We start from the raw sequence: 17,500 nt of genomic DNA, 5'->3' as shown, positions 1-17,500 counted from the left end.
GGGTGAACCAGGAGGGGAGAGTAACCTGCTAACGTTGTAGCCAGAAGCTTTCTCTCTCTCTCTCTCTCTCTCTCTCTCTCTCTCTCTCTCTCTCTCTCTCTCTCTCTCTCTCTCTCTCTCTCACTCACACACACTTTCTTACACTCTTTCTCTTACGCTCTCTCTCTCTTACGCTCTCTCTCTTACACTCTCACTCTCACTTTCTCTTTTACATTCTCTTATACACAAACACACACACACACACACACACACACACACACGAAATCGGACTGACGACACTGGAGGACAGGAGGGTCAGGGGAAACATGGTAAAGACATACAAAATACTGCGTGGAATAGACAAGGTGGACAGAGACAGGATGTTCCAAACATAGGACACAGAAACAAGGGGTCACAATTGGAAGCTGAAGACTCAGATGAGTTGTTAGGAAGTGGAATAGTCTGGCAAGCAATGTAGTGGAAGCAGGAACTATACATAGCTTTAAGACAAGGTATGATAAAGCTCATGAAGCAGGGAGAGGGAGAACCCAGTAGCGGTCAGTGAAGAAGCGGGGCCAGGAGCTGAGTCTCGACCCCTGCAACCACAATTAGGTGAGTACACACACAAGACACTGCACACTACGTCAGGCCCATACTGGAGTATCCAGCACAAGTTTGGAACCCACACCTGGTCAAGCATGTCAAGAAATTAGAGAAATTGCAAAGGTTTGCAACAAGGCTAGTTCTGGAGCTCAGGGGAATGTCCTACGAAGAAAGCTTGAGGGAAATTGGCCTGATGACACTGGAGGACAGGAGGGTTAGGGGAGACATGATAACGACATACAAAATACTGCGTGGAACATATAAGGTGGAGAGAGACAGGATGTTCCAGAGAGGGGACACAGAAACAAGGTGTCACAATTGGAAACTGAAGACTCAGACGAGTCACAGGGATGTTAGGAAGTATTTCTTCAGTCATAGAGTCGTCAGGAAGTGGAATAGTCTAGCAAGTGATGTAGTGGAGGGAGGAACCATACATAGCTTTCAGACGAGGTATGACAAAGCTCAGGGAGCAGAGAGAGAGGACCTAGTAGCGATCAGTGAAGAGGCGGGGCCAGGAGCTGTGACTCGACCCCTGCAACCACAAATAAGTAAATACAGAGCCCAGGTGCTGTGCCTCAACCCCTGCAGACAACAGTTTTATTATTTCATTATAAAACACATTATGAGAGATAATGAAATGGTAAAAACACTGAAGATACCCAAGATGGCTGATAGGAGGGAAAAAATATAATGAAAGATCGTAAAAGATATGGAAGAATAGACACATAAGATTTCTTATTACTGTATCTTGAAGAGGGATAACAAGATGCTTCAGTTGTGAAGGAAAAAGTGGAGCCAAAACAGTATTAAAACTTTGTTCATGGCAGTGGTTGAAAAGTTATGTAACGACGAAAACAGGTCATCACTAATGTGAATATACCACTTTCTAGCTACCATTAATACCACCACCATCACCACCACCACCATCACCACCATTAATACCACCACCACCACCACCACCACCACCACCACCACCACCAGCATCACCACCACCACCACCATCACCACCACCACCATCACCACCATTAATACCACCACCACCACCACCACCACCACCACCACCATCACCATCACCACCATTAATACCACCACCACCACCACCACCACCACCATCACCACCACCACCATCACCACCATTAATACCACCACCACCACCACCACCACCACCACCATCACCATCACCACCATTAATACCACCACCACCACCACCACCACCACCACCACCACCACCATCACCATCACCACCATTAATACCACCACCACCACCACCAGCATCACCACCACCACCACCACCACCACCACCACCACCACCACCACCACCACCACCACCACCACCACCATCACCACCACCACCACCACCACCACCATCACCACCATCACCACCACCACCATCACCACCATCACCACCACCACCACCACCACCACCACCATCACCACCACCACCACCAGCACCACCACCACCACCACCACCACCACCACCACCATCACCACCATCACCACCACCACCACCACCAGCATCACCACCACCACCACCACCACCACCACCACCACCACCACCACCACCAGCATCACCACCACCACCACCACCACCACCACCACCACCACCACCACCACCACCACCATCACCATCACCACCATCACCACCACCACCACACCACCACCACACCACCAGCACACCATCACCATTCACCATCACCACCATCACCACACCAACCACCACGATAAAATAACAAATCAAACCACCACTACCTAACATAACCACACAAAGACAAAGCACCATCCAACACAACAGTATGACCAACGATACTCAGATAAGCTACAGAACGACACATGCTAATACAGCTAGAAGAAGAAGTTCCACCATAACATTTAGACAAGGTACCTCACATTGCTTTGTAGCTTATTAGCAGGCAGTAACAGTCTTGATGTCCCTGGAGCTGCTAAACAAACAGCACCCACTTACTACACAGAAAACAGCACCCAGATAAAATATAGCAAACAACAACTAGCTAACATAAAAGACAAAGCACCATCCAACAGCAGACAGTATGGCACTGATAAAGGTAAGAACTGACGCACAGTTACACTTTGGGGAGTTCCTAGCCAATTGAAATTCACGGACAGGACTCACATTGTTCTTTTTGTAAGCTTATTGGGCAGTAAAGTCTTGTCGGGTCCCTGGAGGGAGGGGCTACTTAACCAGGGACATAAATCCTAAATTGTTTTTCTTTGATCTGGTGAGCATAAATTTAGACGGTGCTGATTGATCAAGATTTTGTCAAAATGCTTGATATTATGTATAATATATAGTATGTGTGTGTAGTATACACAGATTTTGCAAAAGCCTTTGACAAGTGCGATCATAATGTAATAGCACACAAAATGCGTGCTAAAGGGATAACTGGCAAAGGAGGCAGATGGATCTTCAACTTTATAACCAATCGAACACAAAGAGTAGTGGTAAATAGAGTTAAATCGAAAGCTGCCATAGTAAAGAGCTCTGTCCCACAAGGCACAGTACTCGCCCCAATCCTGTTCCTCATTCTCATATCAGACATAGACAGAGATATAAACCATTCCACGGTATCATCTTTTGAAGACGATACTAGGATCTGCATGAGAGTATCATCCATTGAGGACACGGCAAATCTCCAAGAAGATATAAGCCAAGTATTCCAATGGGCAATGGAGAACAATATGATGTTCAATGAAGACACATTCCAACTACTTCGTTATGGAAAACTGGAGGAAATAATAACTAAGACTGAGTATACTACAAACTCTAATCACACAATAGAGCTGAAAAGCAATGTGAGGGACCTGGGAGTGGTAATGTCCGATGATCTCACCTTCAAGGACCACAACAATGCCACTATCACATCTGCGAGGAAAGTGATAGGATGGATAATGAGAACATTCAAGACAAGAGATGCTAAGCCAGTGATGATCCTTTTTAAATCACTTGTTCTCTCTAGGCTGGAATACTGCTGTACATTAACATCCCTATTCAAGGCAGGTGAAACTGCAGATCTAGAGAATGTACAGAGAACTTTAACTGCTTAACTACAGGGAACGCCTGGAAGCACTTGACTTGTATTCACTGGAGCGCAGACGAGAGAGAGATATCATAATCTACACATGGAAGATTCTGGAGGTACTGGTCCCTAATCTCCACTTAGAACTCACTTCCAACGAAAGAAAAAGACTTGGCAGGCGATGCAACATACCCACAGTGAAAAGTAGGGGCGGCCACTGGTACACTAAGAGAAAACACAAAATAAGTGTCCGGGGCCCAAAACTGTTCAACAGCCTCCCACCAGTCATAAGGCGAATTACGGGTAGACCCCTGGTTGTCTTCAAGAGGGAGCTGGACAGATACCTAAAGTCAGTGCCAGATCAGCCGGGCTGTGGTTCGTACGTTGGACTACGTGCGACCAGCAGAAACAGCCCGATTGATCAGGCCCTGATCCACCAGGAGGCCTGGTCATGGGCCGGGCCGCGGGGGCGTTGATCCCCGGAATGTCCTCCAGGTAAATGTGTGTGTGTACTCACCTAATTGTAGTTGCAGGGGACGAGACTCAGCTCCTGTGTGTGTATGGTGTGTGTGTGTGTGTGTGTGTGTGTGTGTGTGTGTGTGTGTGTGTGTGTGTGTGTGTGTGTGTGTGTGTGTGTGTGTGTGTGTGTGTGTGTGTGTGTGTGTACTCACCTAGTTGAGGTTGCAGGGGTCGAGTCCAAGCTCCTGGCCCCGCCTCTTCACTGGTCGCTACTAGGTCACTCTCCCTGAACCTTGAGCTTTATCATACCTCTGCTTAAAACTATGTATGGATCCTGCCTCCACTACATCGCTTCCCAAACTATTCCACTTCCTGACTACTCTGTGGCTGAAGAAATACTTCCTAACATCCCTGTGATTCATCTGTGTCTTCAGCTTCCAACAGTGTCCCCGTGTTGCTGTGTCCCATCTCTGGAACATCCTGTCTTTGTCCACCTTGTCAATTCCTCTCAGTATTTTGTATGTCGTTATCATGTCCCCCCCTATCTCTCCTGCCCTCCAGTGTCGTCAGGTTGATTTCCCTTAACCTCTCCTCGTAGGACATACCTCTTAGCTCTGGGTCTAGTCTTGTCGCAAACCATTGCACTTTCTCTAGTTTCTTTACGTGCTTGGCTAGGTGTGGGTTCCAAACTGGTGCCGCATACTCCAAAATGGGCCTAACGTACACGGTGTACAGGGTCCTGAACGATTCCTTATTGAGTTGTCGGAATGCTGTTCTGAGGTTTGCTAGGCGCCCACATGCTGCAGCATTTATTTGGTTGATGTGCGCTTCAGGAGATGTGCCTGGTGTTATACTCACCCCAAGATCTTTTTCCTTGAGTGAGGTTTGTAGTCTCTGGCCCCCTAGACTGTGCTCCGTCTGCGGTCTCTTTGCCCTTCCCCAATCTTCATGACTTTGCACTTGGTGGGATTGAACTCCAGAAGCCAATTGCTGGACCAAGTCTGCAGCCTGTCCAGATCCCTTTGTAGTTCTGCCTGGTCTTCGATCGAATGAATTCTTCTCATCAACTTCACGTCATCTGCAAACAGGGACACTTCGGAGTCTATTCCTTCCGTCATATCGTTCACAAATACCAGAAACAGCACTGGTCCTAGGAATGACCCTTGTAGGACCCCGCTGGTCACAGGTGCCCACTCTGACACCTCGCCACGTACCATGACTCGCTGCTGTCTTCCTGACAAGTATTCCCTGATCCATTGTAGTGCCTTCCCTGTGTGTGTGTGTGTGTGTGTGTGTGTGTGTGTGTGTGTGTGTGTGTGTGTGTGTGTGTGTGTGTGTGTGTGTGTGTGTGTGCGTGTGCGCATGTGCACCTATACATGTAAAAATAACCAGAGTGAAAAATCAGTGAAATTCTCAGTGCTTTCGTGACGTCTCACATTATATAGAAAAAAATTATGATGTGAGAAATCACGAAAGCGCTTACAATTTCATTTTTTTTCGCCGTGGTTATTTGCAATTGTCATATTACCTGCTCATTGTGATCGTCTATATATATATATATATATATATATATATATATATATATATATATATATATATATATATATATATATATATATATATATATATTTATATATATATGCAAAACAACCAATCTGAAAGAATAGAGAAATTTCAAGCGCTTTCGTGATAATGTGAGTAGTCACGAAAGCGCTTGGAATTTCTCTATTCTTTCAGAGTGGTTGTTTTGCATATTTTGAAATCACCTGTTTACTGTGATCTTATTGCATATATATATATATATATATGAAATATATATATATATATATATATATATATATATATATATATATATATATATATATATATATATATATATATTAGCAGCGCTCTTCTTGCCAAATAAGGCAAGAGAAAATTTGTGTGTGCAATATTTTCACAAAAGTCATTCTGAACCTAACGAAAAAAATATATTTCATTGTGTTTGTTTATTATTAAATTACTGTTAACTTATCTAAAATATATTTAGTTGAATTAGGCTAAATTAAATTGAGCTTGTATAATAAGGTTAGGCAAGTTTTCTAAGGTTCTTTTGGTTGAAAATTATTAATTTTTACGTTAACATAAATGAAAAAAATTGACCAGTTTTACCTATTCGGCACGATATATATATATATATATATATATATATATATATATATATATATATATATATATATATATATATATATATGTATATATATATATATATATATATATATATATATATATATATATATATATATATATATATATATATATATATATATATAAAGTATAAGTGTGTGTGTTTACTTATCTTAATGAATGAAAGGAATAATTTAATAAGTATATGAAATATAAAAAATCAATACACTTTTTAATGCACTCCATTTAATATCATCTTGGAGTCCAGGTTAAGTGGGTGTGCTTAGGCGATAGTGGTGGCAGGTAATTAGAGCTTGCGGGCAAACTAACATGGTCTGTCTTATATAAAGATTCCGTAGCAGCGAAACTAATAAAACTACGCACGCTGAGGGGGGACATAAAATTCAAATTGGACTTCCAAGATTTGGAGGTCGTAAATAAGGCTGGTGGTGAAAGTTAGTGGCGGTGGCCCTTTGTATTAGTCATTAATGGAGAGCCCCTTCTATATGTGAGCGAGAGAGAGAGAGAGAGAGAGAGAGAGAGAGAGAGAGAGAGAGAGAGAGAGAGAGACAGAGACAGAGAGAGAGAGAGAGAAAAAGAGGAAGTGTGAGTTTTTACCCACTGTGAGCACCCAGCACACATTCACGCACATCTACAGGAACCTTTGCCATCTACAAGAAATCTTCCAAAATCTTAATATTTAATATATTCACGGTAATTTTTCTCAGCTAAAATTTAATGTGTGGCATTTCTCGGCTCCACGTTTGTGTCTCGGCTAGACCACGTGAAGCTAAGGCTTCCCTGGCCGTAGACACACTGAAGAACTACGATACTTAACCCCCCCCCCCAAAAAAAAAAAAAAAAAAAAAAAATTGCAGCCGGTAAAATATATGAGAGAGAATCTGGCTATTAAGCTATGTAATCACGACAGCTAAATTTCCGATTCTCTGAAATTTCAACACATGAAAATGGTGAAACTAAAAAATGATACGTACAGACATTCTTACAATATCGTTTTTTTTTTTTTTGGAGAGTGGAGTGCAAGGTTCAACAGTAACAACAGAGATACAAAAATAACATGAAAGAGATTGGCAAGAACATTACAGTGAAGTGTATATCTTTGATGAGTTCCGAGAGTTTTTTCTACTTCCTGGTTAGCCAGGCTGTTGCTGCTAGTGGCCCGCTGACCCGCATAACCATCACGGCCTGGTTGATCTGGCACATGAAGATACTCGTCCAGTTTCCTCTAGCAGACTTCTACACTTGTCCCAACACTGTTTCTATCTTCTGGTAAGATGTTGAATAGTCTGGGAGCCAGGGACGTTGATACTTTGTTTCCTTATTGTGCCCAAGGTTCCCCTGCTTTTCACTGGGTTTATTTTACACTTCCTCCCGTATTTCTCACTCCAGTATGTTGTTATGGCAGTGTGCAGATTTGGGACAAGTCCCTCAAATGCTTTCCAGGTATATATTATTATGTCTCTCTCCTCCGCTTCAGTGAGTACATATTTAGGTTTTAAGGAGTTCCCAGTAAATTTAATGCTTTATTAGTTTTGTGACGGCCGTAAACGATCTCTGGGCATAACAAAAAATGTGTTACAATAACAATAATAACAATGAAGTGTATAATAGTATCTAGAGAGTGTACGAGAACATCGAAAGTGTACGAGAACATTGAGAGTGTAAGAGAAAATTGAGAGTGTACGAGAACAAAGGAATGTAGCTGCACAGAGCGTCTAGCCAGAAGTTGGCCTACGTTAGCTCAAGATCAATAGCGATTACTTCAGAACCTCTCACAGCTCATAAAGCTAAATAATGGCTCAATAATGAACAAACGAGCGCTCAATAAGGTGTAGCCAGGCAAGGGGCCGGCGATCCTCGAATTATTCACCACCCGATAATCCCATGATGTCCGGCAGTGCCTTCTGCCTCGCCCTGCTTCCCTCTTTATGCCCTACCAGCCTTTCCTCTTGCCTCAGTCGTGTACCTCCCTCTTTGTCTCGCTGCTATTTCCTCTATCTGGTTTTCTCTTCTTCCATCTGCCTCACCCTCTCTTCCGCCTTCCTTCCTCCCTCCCTCTCTTCCTTCCTCAAAGTGTGAGATATACCCAGAGAGGAAAGGGGGCAGAGGGATAGATATAATTAGAGAACTTTGTGTCAACATCCGTGGTCCAAGACTACTCAACATATTGCCACAGAACTCAGAGACGAAGACAGGTTTTCAAGAGGAAGTTCAGCAGCTTCTTTCTACAAGTGACGGATCAGCGGTAACAGCGGATCACAGGTAAATTTATTCATAGATAAATCCCTCTACTTCCCCTTCCCCTCCCTCGGCTTCCCCATCCCATCCCTCTACCTCCGCTTCTCCCAGTGCTTCACCTCTCCTCCAACAACCCTCCCTCCCTACCTCCCTCCCTGTGCCTCGCCAATTCCTGACTCATAGCTGACAATACACGGTTGCCAGTTGGACAAGTGTTCTGCTTAACTGTAAATTAGAGAGTAAACACAAGATTATAAACAAAAACTAGACACACAGTTGTTCAAGCACATGTATGGGTTCATCTCGAGACCGATCCCGGAACTGACGGGCTGGACTATGATTTTTTTCTTTTCCATACCACCCGCCTTCCACTAAGGTAAGGTTACCTGAAGGTTGCCTCAAGACGATTCCGGGAGTCTCCACCCACGCGGCCCGGTCCCAGACTAGGCCTCTTGTTTGATGACCTGATCAACCAAACTGATGGTGTCAGCCATATGCAATGTAACTCAGGGACCACAACTTTTCCTCAACATTATAGTTTCCCTCCCAGTAACCTTGTGTAAGTGATATTTAACCAGTAATTACATATTCTCTTTACTTTCATTATTGGTGTAGTAAATCATTGTATTCCTATACACATTTATAATGTCATTTTCCACAGTACTGTAGTTTCCCTGTTATACTAGTACATATTAAACGGAGAATAAGTAGTACAAAGCGTTCTTCCTGGAGGTGAAGAGGGATCTGTCGCATCCCCGGGTGTGACACCCTTTCCTCCAAACCTTTCTGGGACACTCCTTTCCCTACATCCTTCCTCGGATTTAGAAATCCTTTTGGTCATTCTATTCTGTTCCATCCTCTCTAAATGCCCAAACCACCTCAACTCCTCCTCAACCTTCTGAATTATACAGTCTTGTAATGTCTACACGATTTTTTTTGCACCTTATTCGCACTACACATCGCTCTTAACCATGACATCTTCACTGCCTTCAGTCTCTCTCTCGCTACACTCAGACAAAAGAATTGGTATCAGTATATTTTGGTACAATTTCACTTTTTCCTTCATAGATAGTTTTTTTTTCTACAGACGCCTCAACTCTCCACTGCTTTTTTCTCCTCTTTCGTCTATTCTGTTCATTTTGTTTTTGTTAGACCCATATGCCAACACATCCACTTCTAAATATGCCAACACATCCACTTCTAAATATGCCAACACATCCACTTCTAAATATGCCCACACATCCATTTCTAAATATGCCAACACATCCACTTCTAAATATGCCAACACATCCACTTCTAAATATGCCAACACATCCACTTCTAAATATGCCAACACATCCACTTCTAAATATGCCAACACATCCACTTCTAAATATGCCAACACATCCACTTCTAAATATGCCAACACATCCACTTCTAAATATGCCCACACATCCATTTCTAAATATCTAAATATCAGATATCTAAATATCTGATATTAAATTTTTCATTGCTTAAAATTACATAATATATATATATATATATATATATATATATATATATATATATATATATATATATATATATATATATATATATAATATATATATATATATATAAAGTAACGTTTGCATTAAGATTCTGGTTTATAATTCTTTAAGTCGTCAAATTTAGCGTACATGAATAATGTTTTTTTCTACAATGTCACTTTCATCATCAGTCAAACAGTAGATCATTGTATCGTCTTTGTCCACTCGACGATGAAGAAGAAGAATGACACTAATCCATTCTTCAAATATATTGAAACAAATGATACGTCTTTCTTTCCATTAATTCTTTATAATTTTAACTTGTCAAAATGATTTTTTTCAGTCATTATTATTATTATTATTATTAGTCATTGTTATCAGTTACTGAGGCATTATTATCAGTTATTGTTATCATTGTTATCGGTCATTTTTATCAGTAATTTTTTGTTATAAATATTGTTAATTTTTTTTATCATATATCATTTGAACAGGTTATTCTTACTATAAACATTTCTCGCCCACAGCTAAAAAAAAAAAAAAAAAAAAAAAAAAAACACGAGTTATTTCTTCCTATGTAAGAAAAGTAATTCAACTTCATATAAGCTAATATCTGTGTTATTACATTAGGAAGCGCTAAACGCGTAGAGGCCATAGAACACCTGGAAAATGGGAGGTAATATGGATCGCCAACATCGAGGCACCCACCATGAAGGGTTTGTGCCTGGAATATTTATTTTACAAAATTCTTAAGAAGGCTTGGTCTGAGACCGGGCCACGGGGGCGATGATTCCTGGAAGCATAAAGAACAGAAGGTTCTTACCAGGTAAGTGTCCATTGGGGAATCCAGTGTTCTCCATGTGTCGCTTCTTGAGGTCGAAGAGAGTGTCTTGGGTGGGAGCCATGGTCATGAAGTCGGAAGCTCTCTTAGGCGGACGGCCGGGCCTGGAGCTGGAGGTGAGCACAAAACAGTACACGATAAACATACCATCAGGGTTAGTAGGGAAGGGAACCAGTGCGGTGGCTACCAGAGTAGGAAGTGAGGTGTGTTGACGGTGCCAGGGAACGGAGCTAAACATCAACACCAAGTAAACAAGCTTAGATAGACGATAAAAGTTGGAGTACATAGAATGAACTGTGAAAACAAAGACAAGCTGCAGCGCAAACTTTTATTTGGAAAACGTTTCTCTCTGTGTAGAACTTTAAGAAGTCGTTATAAAAGGTTTATACAGAGAGAAACGTTATCTCAATAAAAAATTAACCTGTAACTTGTGTTTTTGTCATCAAGGAATAGACAGGAAAAAATATGAGAGAATAACCAAGATTTACTCAGCTGCATGAAAAGACCTGGCGTGTTGCATACAGACAACCTTCACCAGAGTATCACAACTAACCCGAGAATTAGAAGTGGAAACTAGACGACTTCCTGATCCGAATTAGGATCCCGGTCGGACAGAAGAGCTGTCTCGAGTGCACTATCAATATGTGGGATATTTGTGAATTGATCCATTCACGGCATTGCGATTATTATTCTTAAAGAAAAAAAAATAGATGTCCTCAAAAGTAATAGTAAGGTGAAGGTTGTATGTACCCAATATGGTTAGTAAAGCTTTATTTTATATATGAAGGTAAAGTAGAGTGGAAAGAGTGAAAAGCAGAGTGATCAGAAGCACAGAAGACTGAGTGGGAATTTAGCATTTGTTTACATAAAATGTAAAGCATTTTATTCACTAATAATAATCCTTATGAAATAAAGTAAAACTGCATATATATATATATATATATATATATATATATATATATATATATATATATATATATATATATATATATATATATATATATATATATATATATATATTTGTGGGGGTTTGGACACTCCTGAATGAGATAACAAAAGTGACTGTATAAGAATAATATACTTTGGGGTAACATAGTAATTCACCAGTAACAACACAATGAATAAATAAGTGGGCCATAAATTAAATGGAGCTAACCATCGTTTTTCCTCAGTGACAAATACCTGTGTGTGGGTCCTCATACTTTCCAGGGGGTTTTCAATCTGGGAACAATTCGTCAGCAATCAATTAGAGGATGGGAGTACGTCTGACCAGGACAAACTATAATTTGTTTAGTGTATTACTCTGGCGGGCTGGCCTGCCATAAACCACGCCCCCCTGCATGCAACCACCACCGCAATCACCACCACCACCACCACCTGACCTACGGATACTACCACCACTAATCCCACCATCTCAGCTATCTTTTCCATCACCACAGCCGCGTCCACTGCCCTCACCACCACCACAACCACCACCATCACCACCACCGTCAGCACCACCACTACCATCACCACCACCACCACCGTCAGCACCACCACCACAACCACCACCATCATTACCACCACTTACTCACCTCTTCATGTTATCAGCTCTCTAAAAGTTCTTCATTGTTCACAGAGAAGAATCTACTAACCCTCGGGCTTCATGGATAGCAGCGCCACCTGTTATGGTATTCACGTGAAGCGCTAAAGCAGTATGTGATACACTACCCATCAACACTCTGCCTATACAATAAAGACCTTAAACAATCCACATTTATACATCACATATTGTATTTATATCATTATCATTAATGGTTTTCTCATTTGGAAATTCTGAGTCACTAGAAGTAATACAAGGCCCGGTGAATTGGAGCCATTTAATTATGCTCCAAGACAGGGAAGGATGCCTCGAATACCTTGGATCAAGAGCCTATTACCAGCATGAAGACACCTTCCTTGAAGGGACTCGTACTTTAAATGGGACAATATACGCCAGTAACTGAGAGATGTGGTTAAACTATCAGAGGAAGGGGTTCCTTGATGCCGGTGAGTGGTTCTTGATCTTAGAACTCTGACTATCCTCATCTTCCTTGGATCGAGCCTCATAGCCTCAAATCCCCCAGGCGATGCATGACCCCGTACACACTACCACAAGTATTGTGCTCACAGACTAAGGATGTTATTATATTCTAGTTATGTGAAGCTCTAAACCCGCGTAGATCTTTCTGCGCTAGATGTCGTATAGGCCTGATCCTCCGTCCACTAACAGCAGGACAAAAAAAATTACTCTGGCAGCCTGGTTCCATCTTATCACCGGCCAAGATGGTCAGTACTACTAACGTGTTGTACCAGCCACCGCCACGCAGCCACTAAAATATTGCTCGCCAGAACGAGTTTACAGCCAAGAACGCTCTCTCCTTCACCATGCACAAAATCGATTGGTCACTTGCGCCTTTGCAGCGACAACCTGCGACACTCACACCGCAATTTATGGCAATAATAAAAAAAATTGCAACAGGTAATAGTGGAAAATTAACTCGGCGCAGGTGACTTATGCAAGATGAAAGAAACCCGCGCAGACATATTTTAAGATAGAGCATTCGTAAAATATATTTCAAATACTGTTTATCCGGAGTCGATTTCAAGGGTCTAGTAGGGGCGCCATTGGTACACTAAGAGAAAACACAGTAAGTGTCCAGGTCCCATGACTGTTCAACAGCCTCCCACTATGCATAAAGGGGATCACCAATAGACCCCTGGCTGCCTTCAAGAGGGAGCTGAACAGATGCTTATAGTCGGTACAGGATCAGCCGGGCTGTGGTTCGTACATTGGACTACATGCGGCCAGCAGTAACAACCTGGTTGATCAGACCCTGATCCCCCTGGAGGCCTGGTCGTGGACCGGGCCGCGGAGTGTTGATCCCTGGAATACCCTTCAGGTAGACTCCAGGCAGGTCACCGCCCCTGGGGCCGAGTCCCGGACCAGGCCTCAAGGTCTGCTGGCTTCATCGACCAGACTGTTGGTACCAGATATACATAACCTAACATATATACCACAACCTAGGTGATCAGGAACCAAGAACTCAACAAGTTCACTGTACTTATGATGTACCATTCATTTTTATATAATAATAATAATAATAATAATAATAATAATAATAATAATAATAATAATAATAATAATATATTTATTACAAGTACATGTACAAGGTATACAGGCCTAGCTGACATTAATGACATACTACTATATAGAAAGCCCCTTGTTATGTAGAGCATTTCGGGCAAATTAAGTCAGTTTTGTCCCAGGATGCAACCCACACCGGTCGACTAACACCCAGGTACCCATTTTACTGATGGGTGAACAGGGACAACAGGTGTCTTATGGAAACACGTCTCTAATGTTTTCCAGCCGTACCGGAGGAGATTCGAACTCCGGACCTCAGTGTGTGAGCTGAGTGCGCCAGACCCGTAGGGCTCATACAGCGCCTGGGGAATTGTGAGTAATCAGGTTTCATTAGAGAAATACGTGAGTAGCTTCAATTCCTGGGATCAAGAACCCTCCAGCATCAAGGCACCCTTTTAGAAAAGTAAAGTACCAATAAACAGACTCCAGCGTCCAAAGGGAGAATCATAATTTTTAAGACATTGACTGGAAGGGAGAGTCTAGTGGGCAGTGGCACCCATCTTAGTGCACCGATACTGGTGAAGAGCTTTTGGTCCAAGGTACTGGAGCCACCCTGCCTTGGATCAAATCTAATTAACTTCCAGTCTCTAGGAACTCCATGACCCCTTCTGTCTTAGTGCTTCTCCTAGAATATAATAACTATATATTAAGCAGTACATTTTAGCCGGAATAACTGATTTTCTACTGATATCACCTCCACCCATGATGACTTCAACATTCAGATATCACCTCCACCCATGACTTCAACATTCAGATATCACCTCCACCCATGACTTCAACATTCAGATATCACCTCCACACATGACTTCAACATTCAGATATCACCTCCACACATGACTTCAACATTCAGATATCACCTCCACCCATGACTTCAACATTCAGATATCACCTCCACCCATGACTTCAACATTCAGATATCACCTCCACCCATGACTTCAACATTCAGATATCACCTCCACCCATGACTTCAACATTCAGATATCACTTTCCCCCATAGCACAAATCACCTTTACTCATGGCTACTGGTGTAATGCAGTGAAAGAATCGATAATTATAACGTACGCAAATAAGCGTATACATATATAGATCTACAAGCAAGGGGTTGAAGGAAGGAGTGAGAAATGGAGGAAGAGTGGTAAGGGATAAGAACAGACCCCCCAGGTGAAGGGAATTGGTGGATAATTGAGGGTGAGGGGTAGTGAGTGAAAGGAAGGGTGAGGGATGAAGGGTAATGGGTGAATGCAAATCCCAGGTGAGGGGAGGGGCTGAGGGCTGATCTCAGGTGATGGGTTTGAGAGTTTTCCTTCTCTCGCAGGTTGGCCCTGGGCCAGGCTTGTTTGGTGCTTTACTAATCAACCAGGCTATTGCTGTTGGCGGCTCACTGGCCCACACAGGACCCAGGTGAAGGGAAGAAGCGAGGGACAGTTGGAGAGGAAGTGAAACGAAGGAACCTGTCTCTTGGTAGGAGGCCTGAAGGGCTGCCTGGAATTTAGACACGGCTGTCGTGTCTGTTATATGTTAGCTGCGACCAGTCAGACCTGGTATTGTTGCCTCAACAGGCTGTTGGGGCTCTCATTGTGCACTAAACGGCTTGTTAACGGCTGTTATTATCACACATGGTAAAGAGAAGTTGTTCCAGAGGGCAACTTACGAAGCTGTTCCCATGGACTCACCGACCCACTGATGGAACTTTATTGCTTTAAACCCATTTTATTACTGTCACGTCCGTATTAAATGTTGAACATATATTAAATATATTTATTAATTGCATATGCAGGCCCCGTTATTTTACACAAAGCAGAGTGTGAGTCGCTCTACCAAGAATAATGAAACTTTGTTCAGTTTCTGGATTTCTGTTCGTCCTGTAAATCCTGCAAAACACAAGAAAAAGGTTAACACTGCACAGAATGGAATTTTTACTAAACCACAAGTTAGTTAACTCACTGTTGCATCCAACGCGTTAAACCACAAACTAGTCAACTCACTACTGCACCCAGCGTGTTAAACCAGAAACCAGTCAGCTCACTACTGTGCCCAAGCGCATTAAACCACAAACCAGTCAGCTCACTACTATACCCAAGGGCATTAAACCACAGACCAGTCAACTCACTACCACACCCAACATATTGAAATAATTATTACCAAATTAGTGGAATCGATATAAAAAAAGTTATTCTGGTTATATGTTGCTAGGCTGCACACTGTATGTTGTTTAACAGTGTTATGTTGCTTATGCAACATCTCCAGAAGTGTCATGTTGACTTTAGCAGTGATACTGAGGTTGCTGTAGCCACCTTCGGGGCGGTGAATGACTCTACTGGCGACCTGCGCAGTAACCAAGGAACGGGTGGGGAAGTGAACTCATGGCAAGTGAGTCAATTAAAACGCACAGGTCAGTGCGTTAACCTGTGAGTTTTAGGACTTACTTGCCATGAGTTCAAACTCCCACCCGTTCCTTGATTTGTTTGCAATCGTGTTAGTGCGATTTCGTCAGACCTGTGACGGTAATGGCGTAACACCGAGATGAAAGACAAAGAAATGTTGCAGAAGCAGTTTGTATTGGTTCAGAATTTCATCAAATCTTGATGGAGTTCTGACAGAGCGAAACGTCATCCCATCCCGACGATTGACTCTGTTGTGTGAAGAAAAGGCAAATGTTGATAATAGAGAAATGAGCTAAATTATGATAGAACTGTGTGAATAAACGCTCAGGAATCCACTGTTTCTTTATATTAACAGTGTACAACACCGACAAGTTGATGAATACAACACATGTACAACAGTTGGGTATCTTTACTGATAAAACGTTTTGCTTAAGCAGCAGTTTTTTCCCTCAGTCTAATACAGAGGCGACTTATATGTTGGAGATAGTGGAAGATGTGGAGAGGGAATTGTAAGATGTTCACTGCTGAGCCTTGATAAAAGGGACGGAACATCTATCATGGCTGAGGGACGGTACATCTTCTATCATGGCTGAGGGACGGTACATCTTCTATCATGGCTGAGGGACGGAACATTTTTAATCATGGCTGAGGGACGGAACATCTTCTATCATGGCTGAGGTACGGAATATCTTCTATCATGGCTGAGGGACGGTACATCTTCTATCATGGCTGAGGGACGGTACATCTTCTATCATGGCCGAGGGACGGAATATCTTCTATCATGGCTGAGGGACGGTACATCTTCTATCATGGCTGAGGGACGGTACATCTTCTATCATGGCTGAGTGATAGGACATCTTCTATCATGGTTGAGGTACGGAACATCTTCTATCATACCTGAGGGACGGAACATTTTCTATCATGGGACTTCAGTAAGGCTTTCGATAGAGTTCCACATCAGAGACTATTGAGGAAGCTTAAGGCACACGGAATAGGAGGGAAAAAATTTTCCTGGGCAGAGGCATGGTTGACGAATTTGCAAAAAGGATTTAGGAGTTCTGGTTAGCAGTAATCTAAAACAAAGACAACAGTGCATAAATGTA

General features: G+C 42.4%; 1 protein-coding gene across 9 annotated transcripts in view; it reads right to left on the bottom strand.

Moving 5' to 3' along the window:
- LOC128690017 (dachshund homolog 1) overlaps positions 1 to 17,500 on the bottom strand; it is a 187,592-nt gene that overhangs the window by 33,985 nt on the left and 136,107 nt on the right. For 5 of the 9 annotated variants that reach the window (XM_053778519.2, XM_053778522.2, XM_053778520.2 and 2 more), the window contains one exon: positions 10,830 to 10,957. In XM_053778519.2, coding sequence (XP_053634494.2) covers positions 10,830 to 10,957 — 128 coding nt within the window. The remainder of the gene's footprint in view (positions 1 to 10,829; positions 10,958 to 17,500) is intronic. The other 4 variants (XM_053778521.2, XM_070088587.1, XM_053778526.2 and 1 more) reach the window with 1 other exon arrangement.

Source organism: Cherax quadricarinatus, chromosome 25 (genome assembly GCF_038502225.1).
Source record: "Cherax quadricarinatus isolate ZL_2023a chromosome 25, ASM3850222v1, whole genome shotgun sequence".
NCBI lineage: Eukaryota > Metazoa > Arthropoda > Malacostraca > Decapoda > Parastacidae > Cherax > Cherax quadricarinatus.
Note: the sequence above shows the minus strand (reverse complement) of the source record. Positions and strands in the feature narration are given on the sequence as shown.